This window comes from Temnothorax nylanderi, unplaced genomic scaffold (genome assembly GCF_030848795.1).
Source record: "Temnothorax nylanderi isolate EJ_2023f unplaced genomic scaffold, tnyl_v1.0 TNYL_tig0067_pilon, whole genome shotgun sequence".
In the NCBI taxonomy this organism is placed as follows: Eukaryota; Metazoa; Arthropoda; class Insecta; order Hymenoptera; family Formicidae; genus Temnothorax; species Temnothorax nylanderi.
The window spans coordinates 428,592-442,629 of record NW_027249129.1 but is presented as its reverse complement, the minus strand read 5'-3'; the positions used below and the strand labels follow the sequence as shown (position 1 = coordinate 442,629).

General features: G+C 36.4%; 1 protein-coding gene across 5 annotated transcripts; it reads left to right on the top strand.

Annotated features, from left to right (window-relative positions):
• Positions 1 to 5,924: 5,924 nt before the first annotated feature.
• On the top strand, positions 5,925 to 13,393 carry LOC139773719 (uncharacterized). Of its 5 annotated transcripts, none has more exons than XM_071708387.1 (7): positions 5,937 to 6,005; positions 8,621 to 8,846; positions 9,475 to 9,685; positions 9,749 to 10,777; positions 10,913 to 11,133; positions 11,345 to 11,525; positions 11,642 to 12,026. In XM_071708387.1, the coding sequence occupies exons 2-7, from the start codon at positions 8,826 to 8,828 to the stop codon at positions 11,737 to 11,739; spliced, it is 1,761 nt and encodes a 586-aa protein (XP_071564488.1). In that variant the 5' UTR covers positions 5,937 to 6,005; positions 8,621 to 8,825; the 3' UTR covers positions 11,740 to 12,026. The 5 variants fall into 5 exon arrangements, with proteins under 5 accessions (XP_071564491.1, XP_071564488.1, XP_071564492.1 ...); XM_071708389.1 differs by lacking the exon at positions 5,937 to 6,005 and adding an exon at positions 12,540 to 13,393 and having other exon boundaries at positions 6,091 to 8,846; positions 11,642 to 11,742; XM_071708388.1 differs by lacking the exon at positions 5,937 to 6,005 and having other exon boundaries at positions 6,091 to 8,846; positions 11,642 to 11,742; positions 11,827 to 12,026.
• Positions 13,394 to 14,038: the final 645 nt, after the last annotated feature.

Below are 14,038 nucleotides of genomic sequence, written 5' to 3'. Positions count from 1 at the left end.
TATATTCTTAGTGCTGCAGTATCTAGTTTTGACAGAAGTGATTCATTGATTTCAAGTATATTCTGTAAACTTTATCTAAGAAAAGCCACATAAGCTTGATTTGAATATTTACTGATTCTTTAGGTAAGAATATGAAATACTTGAAATCAATGAATCACTTCTGTGAAAACTAGATACTGCAGCACTAAGAATATAATCAGATATGTAGCCTAGTGATAAAGTGTCAGACTCATAACCACGAGAAACCGGGTTCGAGTCCACCTGAGGACAGAAATTTTTATATTCTAAACTGTACCCCTCCGCACCGCGCACGAAAACCTCCTAACCTACATTCCACTTAGGAACTAAAGAATTAAAGAAAATTAAATAAATAAAAATAATATTAATTGTAATCATCAAGAATACAAATTCTTTTTTGAAGTAAACGATTATTCTAGATGAATAAAATTTTTACTTGATTCAAATAACGGATAAACTTCTCTCAAGAAAATGTGATATCTTTATTGAAGTATATGCTTCTCTTCCGTGGACTCTATATTGTAAGTAAACAGAATGTTCGTATTAATTTAATATTCTTGTTTCAAGTACTAAACTTGCTAAGATCTAGAATATGTTTTGAGTAAATGTGATACTTATGACGACTTTATGGTAGATTTGCGGATATATGAACTTATCAAATACTTGAAGCAAGTAATATTAACTTGTAGGTAGTATATATTTTTCTGTGTGTAGTCATGTGCTATTGCGTCTATTTTCTTCTAAAGACAAAATATATCTATTCAATTATTAGTAAAAAAAATATCTGGAACATAGCATATAAAAGATGTACTTATTATAAATTTATATTAAAAAATCTTGAAGTATCTTAAATATCTAAATAATATTTTAACAACAAATATTATTAGATATTTTAGATATCTAAAAAAAATAATACTCTGGAATAATATATATAATGTAACGATTGTCTCTAATGATTTTTAATGCATCTTCCTTTCATATAATAATGAATAAAATGAATGAAATTAGTATTATCACGCTGAGTGATCCCCGGACAGAAATCATACATACTTCTGGCAATTTTCGCTACAACGATATCGTCTATAATGCGATAGACATTTAAATTACGATACGCGAAATCCTCTCCATGTTTCGTAATCGAGAGTGGACTTGGACGCGATTCTCAAGCAGTGCGTTACCGCGTGGTTATTAATTTCAACCGCGATGTACTTCGCTGAGATGAACAACGTACTCTCTCAGCATCCAGGTACATGCCACATACATAATAACTCGTCGGTACTTTCTGGTTAGCGTTTCCTACGTTATCTCGCTAATGTCGACGCGCCTTCGTAATTTCTTATTAGCAGCGAAGTCTGATTGCAAACCGAGGGGCATCTATCACGCTTCTACTTTACTCTGTTGCTGCCAGCGATGCACTATGCGGCAGATCATAAATGCCTTTGCTCTATCAGATGACTGATTTTCGAAAAAAACACATTATATTTAGGTATCTATAAATCATCTTTGTATTAAAGAAAACAGTACTGAGGTATGTGTCCGTTTTTAATATAACATTAACAAGTAAGATTTTTAAATAAATCAAAAAGTAAAATATATAATTTCGCTATTTTATTTTCTAAATTAAATTAATTCTTAATTGTAGAGTGATATTCAAGTTAAAATGGGAGATAATTTATTTTAAATTTTAAACCAACAAAAATAATTGTGTATTTATAGCCTCAGTTCATAGCGCATAGATTTTATAATCTTTTGAAACAGTTATCTTTCTATCACGTTGAGAAAAATTTAAATTAATTACGCGCTTTTACAAAAGCGACAGAAGACATCTGCACAAGCAATATTAATTAATTGTTGATAAATTAAAATAATTATACACGTATTTCAAGTTTAAGATATCAATACATGTAGATCAAGAACTAATATCTCGCTCTTTTTTGTCCCTGAATATCACATACATCTTATCATTTACAGCGTTACACATATCAAATTCCGGTTGTCAATTACTGCACCGCGCTATCTACTGCCTGCGTCTGCAGTAAAATGATTTATGAACTTCCAGACATGACGGTTCTCTCAAGAAACGTTCCTCGAAGGCAACTCGAATGTATGTTATCCAGCGTACACCGACACGAGATCGGCATACATTGCAGTTGCGGCAACGTGTAATCTTAGAAAACCACGTCGTACCACACGTGCACAGGTGCGTAGCGAAGCTGCGAGTCGACTCGCGTTCGGCATCACGGATTCTAGGCGCGAGTGCGACAAGTATAACGGCGGAACGCGAACAGACGGAGCTGGCTCTAATCCGGTCGGCCTCGAAAACCTCTCCTTATGCCGTTATTATTCCCGTCACCCGTTACTCGGTAGACGAATAAAAAGAGGTCCGCCGCCTCCGAGTGTCAGTGGGCTCGTATCTTCGAGCATATGGCGGTCCCATGTTTCCCGATCTGTCTCCCTCTTTTGTGCTTTCACTTCTGCAAGCTTCGCAAACTTCGTGCGGACGACTAACTCAGTCGCTAGCGGGCGACGGGCAGTAAGAGCGAACCTCAGACGAAGATTACGGATTGCAATCTGCAGTGAAACATATTCGACAAGTCTTCGCGCACAGTTGTTTTGGTTGAGAATTAATTTACGACACTTGCGGTATATGTATGTTCAACGTGCAACTGTGATAACAGCGGCAACAAGATAGTCACAGGGGGAAATGGTAAATCGGACGACATCGATCAGACCCCAAGTAGCAAAGTGACGTCAGAAGACGACATAATGACGTCTATTTTTAGTCATTTTTGGTCTATGACGTCGGCGACTAATAATGGACGTTTATAAGACGTCATTTCTTAGACCATCTAAAGACGTTATTTTAAAGACATCTTAAAGTCGTCCAAATAAGGTCTTTTTGTAATATAACTATTTTTACTTCTTAATATTGTATAATAAAGTAGATAATAATAAAATAAAAACCACAAAATTAACTACAATATGTTTGTTTAGCAACTTTATGATTGAAGTGGTGAATTTATGGTATAAGTGGATGTAGTTGCGTGTGATTAAAGTTTTATGATAACTATTTCATGCAGTGTTATAGCTATCAAGAAGATATCATTACAAGATTTTTGAACAATTTAAAGATGTACCTGTTATAGACAAGTTAATAAGGAAGTATCAGGGTCAGAAGATCGTCACTGTCCACTGGATCATCGAAGTCAAGCAACACGGGCGCGGTACTGTACTAGGATGGGTGACCGCCTTGAGAGAGCGGCAACCTTGTCGCTATCGCTATCGTCTATTGTGCAAGGGGCTTTAAAAAAGCGTTTTTTTTTCTTAGATAAAGAAAAAAAACGTTTTTTTTTTTTTATAAACGTTTATCAAGTGGACATTTTAACATTTTAATTTCATAAAAAACATTTCTAGGAACTGGTATGTCGTACATTAGACCTATTTTTGCCGTCAATAAGACGTCAGAAAATAACGTCGTGTGGATGTGACATATCGACGTCATTTTCGGGTCTCACGAGACCTATTTAGAACGTCTGATTGGTCATTTTGTGACCAAAATTTACCGTCATTATGACGTCATTTTGCTACTTTTGGGACGTCGATGGTGTCTACAGCTTTCCCAGATCGAAATAGCAAATCAGATCGACGTCGATCAGACGTCGATAGCATTTACAACTTCGATCGATTATATATAGGTTTAAATTGAAATATGGAATATTAAAAAATTAAACGGGTCTTAATTCCTATCTACCATAAATAAACGGACATGAGGATTTTACCTGCTTTTGGTTACAAATAAACTCATTCATATTTTTCGACACGTATAAAATTAGGAAAATTATGTACATACATGCAGGGTGGACAAAATATAGCGTGAGTTAATACAAAATAACGCTGTATTTTGTCCATCTTGTATATATGTATATGAAAAATTATACATATCCTATCTATATTATTATAATATTTTTTTATTATATAATTATTATATAATTATTATATTATAATAAGATTATTATAATTATATAACATGTATAAATATTGTTTGGCGTATCGCCGTGTATATAGTTGTAGCTGCACATAACTAGATTAGTAGTTAGATTAGTCGTACTTGTTCTTTTCGTTATTCTCGCGCGAAACGTCGGTGGATCGCGATTGGTAAAAATCTATGCGACTCAACTATTGGTGCTGCCATCGCCCATCCACCGACGGCACCCATTACCCCCAAAAAACGGGGAGCACCTACTAGCCCGCGGCACGTTTCAGGACCGCGGACACTCATCGTCACGCTGTCGTGGAGATCTCATCGCTACGCAGTCGTGAAGCACGGATCAAAAACCTACGAAAAAAAAACCCCCGGCCGCATGTTCGCCGATCTTTCGCATGCCTCGCCTGCTTGCTCGCTTGCCTACTTGCGTGTGCCTGCTCTCGCGTGCCTGCTCTCGCTATCTACGCTATCCACGGAGGGGCTACGGACCGAATGAGAATCGGTGGACGCCAGGGGACGACCGGCGAACCACGATGAGTCGCTTTTCGCTATCCGTCGCATGTGTACATCTTGCTCTTTTGCTTTACAATTAGTCGTGAGGGGATTTTAATTACCCCCCTCTGGTCCTTCGAGCAATATCGCTAATTTCGCACATCTCGCCTCCGGGGGACTGACACCCCCCCCCCCCCGCTCAAATATATATAAAATATAATATATTTTAGCTTTAAATTTTGACTGTCGAAACTAAAGAGTACATCATGCAACCAGATTCATGATTTTTAAAACAGTTGCAAATTAAGCAGCTATCTCTGCTGATCACAGCCAGATGATATATTCAGCTGTGGCAATATTGTCGTTCTGAGTCGCAGTGATGTTAAAAATGAGACGCTATCCCATCGAAACGGAGATGGTGAGGATACGCACACAAAAGATCGAATAGCCGCTCAGCGCTGAGCGCTCACGGACGTGGCTCCTCTTTTGTGTGAGTACTCCCTCTATCTCCGTTTTACGGGACCGCGTCATGGCCTCGATCGACCAATGCGATTACATCGCCCGCGACGCACGATATCCAATGAGCGTGCTGCGATGAGTGCAAGGCTGTATGTTCATTGGATATCGTGTGTCGCGCGCGATTGACGTGATCTAGAGTTCCTATAATAAAGGTATATCCAGACAAACTTCCATAGGTGCATAACCATATGCATAAAGAAACGGATTGGTCTATTTCCTTATGCACATGCATATGGACCAATCAATTCTCATATGCTTATGTTTATGCGCTATGCAAGTTTGTCTGGATTGACCTTAAGAGTTAAGCCAATGTGGTGACGATTTTTGATTGGTCCCGCCATATGCTTCAGCCAGGAAGTTAGTGGGAGTGAGACAAAGCTATAACGGTGTCCTAACTCTTATTATAGGAATTCTAACGTGATCGTGCTTGTTTGCCGAGGCCATCACAGTATACTGCAGCCGTGTTTCGTGTCTGGCATCACTGACCGCTGTTAAGCCCGGTGTCCACGATGCTAGAACTGCGTCCGAGTTTCGGTTTAAGCCAATCAACTAGCAGCTCTTACAGAAAAGCAGCAGTTTCATTGGCTTAAACCGAAACTCGGACGCAGTTCTAGCATCGTGGACACAAGGCTTTACACGGCGCCATTAATCGGGTTTAATAACATCGGTAGTTCTTAGACTAGCCAATCACACTCATTCTTCAGAAGAAGGGAATAGCTGTGATTTGCCAGCCTAAGAACTACCGATGTTATTAAACCCGACGTGTAAAGCCTTGTGTACACGATACTAGAAATCGGTCCGAGTTTCGGTTTAAGCCAATGAAACTGCTGCTTTTCTGTAAGAGCTGCAATTTGATTGGCTTAAACATAAACTCGGACCGATTTCTAGTATCGTGTACACAAGGCTTAACAGCGGTCACTGCTGAGAGTGCTGAGTCGTGCTATTTAATAAAGTCAGCAATCAATTATCGAAAATGAGTGAAAGTCCACCGGTAAGTTTTTCATAGTGTTATTTCTCATTTATCTGTTTTTAACTTCAAGAATTCTCGTTTTCGAAAGGTCGATTCAGATTACCTTTTGTAAGTTTATTGTTTACTTATTTACTCAATAGCAACCTATATCGTCGTTTAATGTCATCATAATATCAATATTTGGTCATTATTGGTTATTATAATGTCAAAATGACATCAGATGATAGCTTTCTACTTGAGTTTTGTGTCCTTGAAGAGTCTATAGATAATTATAATTACTTCATAAATAACTTATGAAATATAATTTTTATATAGTTCATAATTTGTTAATAAATATTTGTTCAGGTTTATTTAATTGGAAACGTTGTGTGCTCTCATATGCTTTACTTTATAACCTCATTGTGCAGGTTAAATGTTATCGATCATCATGTAAAGGGAGAAAGCCACTCGTTAATACGCTTTATAATAATCAGGATTTATTAGCTGATACAGATCCGTGAAACGAGAGAGACTGACTCTTACGGCGGTCGTTGCAGGACAGTCCTCGTGGCTATAATATACGAAATTCGGGCCCGGATAAATCCGTTATTCCCCCCGAAGCGCGTTTCACGCGCATCAAACATTTTGAGCCTGTTCGCCCGTTGCCGGGCCGCGCTGCTTCTTAACAAAAACTACCAAACAGAAGACTAACGCTCTTGTCGCGAAGCGGGCACGAAAATATTTACGCGACCGAAGGACGCTCGATCTGTTGCTATGCCGCATTATACTATAGTTCCTACAATCAATAATTCCACTATTCTTATACTTCTTGCTTTTGCCATTATTTATTTATGATTTTCGTTCTATCGAGATTTTTATATTATTGTAAATGCAACATAAGCAGCATATATATATTAATGTTATATATTAATTGTTTTTATATAATAAATATTTTATTTTATATATCGTTCTTACATGTAAAGTATCGTAGAAATGCGAAGAAGCAAGTTATCAAGGAATTAGTTCGCCAAAGTAGGATTGAAGCAAAACTGGCTGATTTAAGAAGACGAATAACCGCGGTCTATGAAGCAGAAACTTCGTCCGATGATAATGAAGAAATTCATGTGCTGTCTATTCCAGAGATCAACAATGAAGATATTCCTTCAGAAACGAATAGCTCTGAATTATCAGCAATATTATCAGCAGGATCTGAGGCATCTAATGATAGTCTTTTTGAAAAGAAAAACACTATAAATGATAATGATGTTGATAGTGAATTACATTTCGAAGATGAGAACAGCGACAGTGATGGAATTGCTGAAATGGATGATGTTAATAACAGGTGTAGTGATCATGAAGATAATGACTTAATAATTCAATTTGAAAATGATGAACAGAGAAGTTTTTATGCTTTAGTAACATTGAGAGAGTGGGCTCTTGAAGGAGGTGTGTTATCCTTGAAAATGTTAAATAATTTACTTCTTAGATTGAGGGTATTGTTTCCTATTTTACCTAAAAGTTACAAAACCTTACTCCAAACACCTTCAATCTTAGGTGTTCAACAGCTACCTGATGGATCACAACTGTGGTACAAGGGTATAAAAGCAAACCTTGATAATATGCTTCTTGTTGAATATTTAAATGTTCACAATTCAGTTATTATTGATGTCAATATGGATGGCCTTCCATTATCTAAAAGCTCTAAATTAAAGTTTTGGCCAATTTTAGGTTATTTGATAAATACAGAAAATGAGCCGTTTATTATTTGTTTGTATTTTGGTGATCATGATCCTGCTGATATGCATTCTTATCTGCACGAATTCGTCAATGAACTAGAGGATTTATTGGAAAATGGTTATTTTCGGGATGGCTTCACATATAAATTCATAATAAGAAATTATATTCTTGATGCACCAGCTCGTTCATTGGTGAAATGTTGTGTTAGTCATGGAGGTTACGGAGCTTGTGAAAAGTATACCTGTGTTGGTGAATATGTTGCTGATCGTGTAGTCTACACAAATCTGAATGCTCCATTGCGAACTGATCACTCGTTCATCACTCAGAAAGATCCACTTCATCATATACCCAGTGAGAAAACTAATATCGAAACAATGTCGAAACGACGTCGAAATTAGCTCGATAACGCTGGCAAGGGTAAAAAAAGTCAACGTTTGTTTGAATTTCGACATATTTTCGAGTAATCTTAAATAAACTGACATGAATGATAGACAGCCGCTCCTGTTACTGTTTTGTTCAATTTTACTGTTGTAACTCTGTGCACATCCGTTTATATGTAAAATCTCGATTCGAGATCGAAATGATATCAATATGATACTTTTAATTCGATGTTGAAAATACTCATCGATTCGACATCGATTTGACGTCGATTCGACGAGTCATTTTTTACTTACTGGAATAATGATTTCGAGTTTTGTTTTTTAGTTTTGCTATTGCGCTAAGATCATGCATTCCTTATAATTAACGTTTCTGTCTTGCTGGAATTGAGAAGTAAATTGTGCAAATATTGATAAATATTAATATTGATGAAGGTCTAAATTTCTACTAGTATTGTTGCAAATATTATATAATACATAATTGCAACATTCCCAATTTCATCCAGATTTCGTCATATAATCTTTATAATCTTTTCCTATCAGGGTATGGTATATCGATATACTGCGGTTGATGATACGTATCGAGACTATCGACACGGTATATCGATTGCCGGGATCGTCCATTCCTAACCTAATCTCCGTGTATTTGGCGGCATGCAGCGGACACAGCGGTTTGTGGCGGTTAGCAAGCATTGTGCATTAGTTATATTTTAATTGTCACTTGGCCTTAGCTTGGGTTCATATCGCAATGGACAATGAAGATAGACCAGTGAGTAACACAAATATTATCTTATACCCTTCGTTACTTACTATCGTAATAAAATACATTCTTTTGTACTCGTATATAAGAATATGTCAAGCTCAACAGGGTCTTCTTTCCCCGCTAATTTTTCCAAGCCCGTTCCCTTGGCAGTGGTTTCGCTAGATAGTAGATAGGTCAGACAGACAGCGTTTTAAATTGAGTCTCATATAAAATTCCTGTCTAGCATTCATTATTATCCTAAAGGAATTAAATATGCGCTAATATATGTACAATGAGAGCTATCAAATGATGTCATATTCCCAGACAATTTCTATACATATCCTTTGCCATCATCTCGACTAGACGTTATTACAGTTTCAGAAATAGATGATGAAAGACTTGTCGTGCTATTGCAGAACGTTCATGCTAAGTGTTTGTTGACGCCTTCCTAATGATAATTCTTTTTTACGTGTTCCTCTTCTTCACACAATGACATTGTTTTAATAATATTTAACATTTTTTTAGCTAGGGTATGTGTAACATTTGGAACGTAAAAATTTTACAATTAAAAACATTGTCATTGCCCAGAAAGTACAATTTGTGATATGAAAAAACATGGTTATTAAATTTTATTGTTTACCTTTTTATTTTGCAGTTTGTGGTCGTGAAGTTCTTATCTACCGATAATGATAAAGATGAATATTACGAGGTAGCTCTCTCAAAGTGGCTTCAAGATTTAGATGAAAATATGATCGGGAGCATACTCTGGCCGGGAGATAATTCTACAGCAGGGACGTTAGTTCGAACTCAAGTAAATGCGCAATCAAATTGGTCCATTTATACAGTGGAAGTTAAAAGATATTATGGTAAGCAATTTTTCTTTGTATTCTTTTTACGTAAATATTAGTAATAATATTTCTCTGCTACAGATACATATTTTCATGCACGAAAAGGATTGGCAGGAATAATAGAATATGCCTCAGCCTATGAGACTGATACTGGAAAAGAAATGGGAAGAGGAAAAAGAAAGAAAAAAATAAAACCAATCACATCTTCAGATGAGTCTGATAATGACCAGCATTTAGAAAATCAATTTAAGAAAAAAAAGCCAAGCATTTCTTCACCACCAGCAATCCATGTTCCTGAAGCTTCTACCTCAGTTCCTCTATTAAGAGTTAGGACACCGTCCGCCATTAACAGGGGAGAAGTTAGTGGGAGTGAGACAAAGCACATCCCGAAGTACGAGAGTGGGGAGGCTGTCTCTCTCGATCGTTCGCATAATTCCCTGTTAACGGCGGACGGTGTCCTAACTCTTACTAGAGGAACTCTAGATGAACCTATATCATCAGAAAATAATCGTGAGAAATTGCTTGAAAAGATCATCAGTGAAAGGAAGAAGGCTATGAAAAAAGCTGAGGAGACAAAGAATACTATGTTACTCAGTGTATCTTCAAATGTTCTACAATCATCATCACAAAAGCAATCTAAACTCAGCACCTCTTTTTCTGAATATTATGTGAAGAGTCCATGTACATCCAGAATTGTGAAATCTCCAAAGAAGACTCTATTCAATAACCTCACAGAACTGTATGATGCTAAAGCAAAGACCAGAGAAAAGGTTAAAAACTCTAAAAACTCTACATCTTCTGCAGTTTCTCTACAAGCTTCATCATGTGCTTCGGAAAATCAGTTTACGTCTGAAAAAGAAACATCTATTGTGAGCCCCTCAAAAGTGTCCAATATTTTAAGGAAATCTGACGATTCACCTATAAGTCCACAAAAATCTCCTTCTTTGTTAAGTATGAAAGTAAAAGTACAACGTAAACGGATAAGCCCTTTGCCTCAGTCACCAGAGAAAGTTGATACTTCGCTATCCGCACAGGAAGAGCGTAGCCCACTTTCCTCCAAAGAAAAGTTAGATCCACCTATTCATAATTTGTCAAATTTTTTTAGTGCAGGTATGTTAGGTATTCTTTTTGCATATACACACAAACGCGCGCGCGCGCGCGCATACACACAGACACATGCACACACGCACACGCACGTACACAAGTTGTAATAATCTATGTCATTTTATGTTCACATATTTTCAGATTTTCACGAACGTTTTATAAGATTAGAAAAAAAATTAGAAGACATAAGTGGTAAGCTTGACGTTGTTATTATGAACCAAGCGAACTTAAATAGAAGTTTGCTTCCGGAACAGTCTGTCATCAATAGACCCTCAAATCTACCCTCTCTGCCTCTGAGTGATATAAAAAGCCTTGAAGAATTTGAGAAATTTTTATCCAAAAATGTAAATCTTTCAGCAGCAGTAAGTAATATTTTATTATGCTTATACAACTTGATATATTTTTATTATTTTATAGCTGCATTCTGGATATTCATTGCCAGTACTGAATCTATAGTTTACGTCACATACACTATATATTTTCAGTACTGGCAGTGAATATCGGAACGCCATCTATATCTCTGTAATATGTTTCATAAATACTGATTTTTTTTGTTTGGTCCCTTTCTTGCAGTGCTACTATTTGAAGAGTTTGGCTTTGGGAAATAATGAGAAAACTGCAACGTCAAAACTTATGACTCAATTGATGACCAATTCCTTAGCTGTACATTTTAATTTTGATGGTCATAATCCTCAGAAAGCTATGAAAATTAAAAGGTCATTTAAACAGTTGAAACTTTGGGAATTATTTCAAGGTATTCTATCTTCTTTCAAGTATTCCGTCTCCCAAAGTTTTTAATTTATTATACAATATTAGGTAACTCAGAGATTCGCAGAATATTTATTTCTCTTTATTGTACTTTTAATCTAGGAGTGATGCTACTAAAATTTCCGAACAGCGATTTATCAGAAGCTTTAAATGCAGTCAGAAATTGGCTACGAAATGCTGCTTGGCGTAAACAAGATTAAAATGTAAAATTGTTTAGGATTTCCTTTTATATGCAATTTTTGAAGCCGTCGGTATGATCGTTAAATTATGCATTCGAAAAATTTTAGTGTCGCCGTATCTCGATTTTTTTAATACTAAATATCACCGACGTGTTCCCTAAATACCACTGACGATTTCCCTTTCGTTGAATATGCACGAATGTCCCAGAGGAAGGCCTATCGAAATTGAGCGGATGAATATTCAATAATACAAACATAAAACTGTTCACGCAATCAGACAACAGTAAATACGTCATTTTGATCAGCTACTTTCTCGATCTCTGATTTTTTTATTACCATGTCACTGACACTTTGTGCAATCATGCGTAACTATATATTTTTACTTCATATCTCGAGTTTTGACAATGAGAATTTTATCTCTACGATGCGTTTCCTAATATCTTCTAAATAACTTCACAGCAAGCAACAGCTATAATATTCTTACAAGATCAATTAGTACCTTATATTGATAAGACAAATACAAAAATAAATAACTAATAAAAAAAACTAATCAATTACAAAAAGACAGAGGTTCTGAGAATAAGAAAAATTTTTTTTAAATTTGTGAAGGTTTCCAAGAAACAAACATATTATGGATGCGATTCACTTGGCGCTGCAAACGCTCTTGGAAACATTTCATCCTTGTTGTTTATCAAATGTTAAACGAGGACAAAATAATGCTCTGAAGCGTTTGAAGCGTCTATAGTGGATCGTACTATATATTATTTATCAAAACAGCAATAAGAAGAAAAATGAGAAGTACGCGTAATAAAAATTTTCAGAGAAAGCGCATTTTTCTACATGGGGGTTCAACAGAAAAATCGATGACGTACAGTAAATAAAAAAAGAAAAGAATCGAGAAGAGTCGGAAGTCAATGAGCGCCGTAGATCAAGCCAGCTTGAAGATAAGCTCTTTCGCCGACCGATTTAATTGGCATCACAGCCCTTCGCGTGGGTGGCAAACCACGTGCGTGCACGCATCTGCGAGACTGGATGCGCGATATCATCGACGCGCACAGGACACAACGAGAGAGGAAAAAGGAAGGAAATTCCACTAGTCGTCCTCGAGTACCGGCTACTGGCTCGGATCTTTGGACTCGCGGGAACCCGCACGAAAGCTGCGCGCGCGCCCGCGCCAGCGAGAGTGCTCCGCTACCGTTCCGCAGATGCAGCTGATAGGTACTGCGCTTCTCGCAATTTACGCCGTTGATGCGTGCGTGCGTTCACACACCTCGTTAACTCGCAATTATTTAACGCGTTATCTGTTGTAATGAGGAATTAATAGACGCGAAAATTACATCCCAAATTGGATGAAAATCTGTCGACAATGGCAGAGAGGAGTGAGAAATGAGTTTCGCAATTCATGAATAAGTGATGTTGACTCATGTTATTCATGAAAAATCGAAACGAACAATGAGTGATGAGTAATCTTCGTAAATCATGTTTTTAATGCGCGTTGCTTTTATCGTGCATGTTCCAGGTGTACTTCTGCATTTTAATGATATAACGTAAATTTTGCAGAGAAGATCATACTTTTATAAAAGAAGATATATTATGCTTCTATATCAATTCAATATGTATGTATGCATATGCGAAATTGCTTCTAATGTAAAATAAACTGTTTTATCTACGATAACAGCTGATTGTCGATAAGAAACATTTTCTACATCATCGGCAACAGCCTTCCCAGAGATCTGGAAGCTTGATCAGAGCTGATCTAGGTGTCGCATGTTACCGAGGCGATATTTACTCTGTAAATGTGTATAATTATATTAAATATTAAATAAATAAAAATTAATAATCATTTACAAAGAGAAAGGAAACAGAGAAAGATATTCCTAGGTGTAAAATATGTAAAGATAAAAATTAAAATGTAGAGATAAATATAAAAGTTTTTCAATAATACGTTATACTTATTCTAAGTTTCTCAAATATTCTTTTTAATATTCTTGAAATATCTTGGGTTATCTCGAAAAAATGCACACATTTTCATAAATTCCGTACACATAAGTACACATTTATGAACATTTTATTACACTTTTTCGTGTCTGTTTTTCCTTAAAAACAATCATCTAAGAAAACTAGAGAGAAAATTACATTTCGCTTAAATTTAATCGAAAAATATTAATGGAGTCTATGTCAAAACAAAGCTCGTCATTTCTCTATGATGAAATGATCGGATTTTACGATTATCACTCTCACGAAAATATTTTTCGACTCGATTAAACGCGCCTATCTCGTCCCACAATTCACCCATGATGCGACGTGATGGCAGGATATG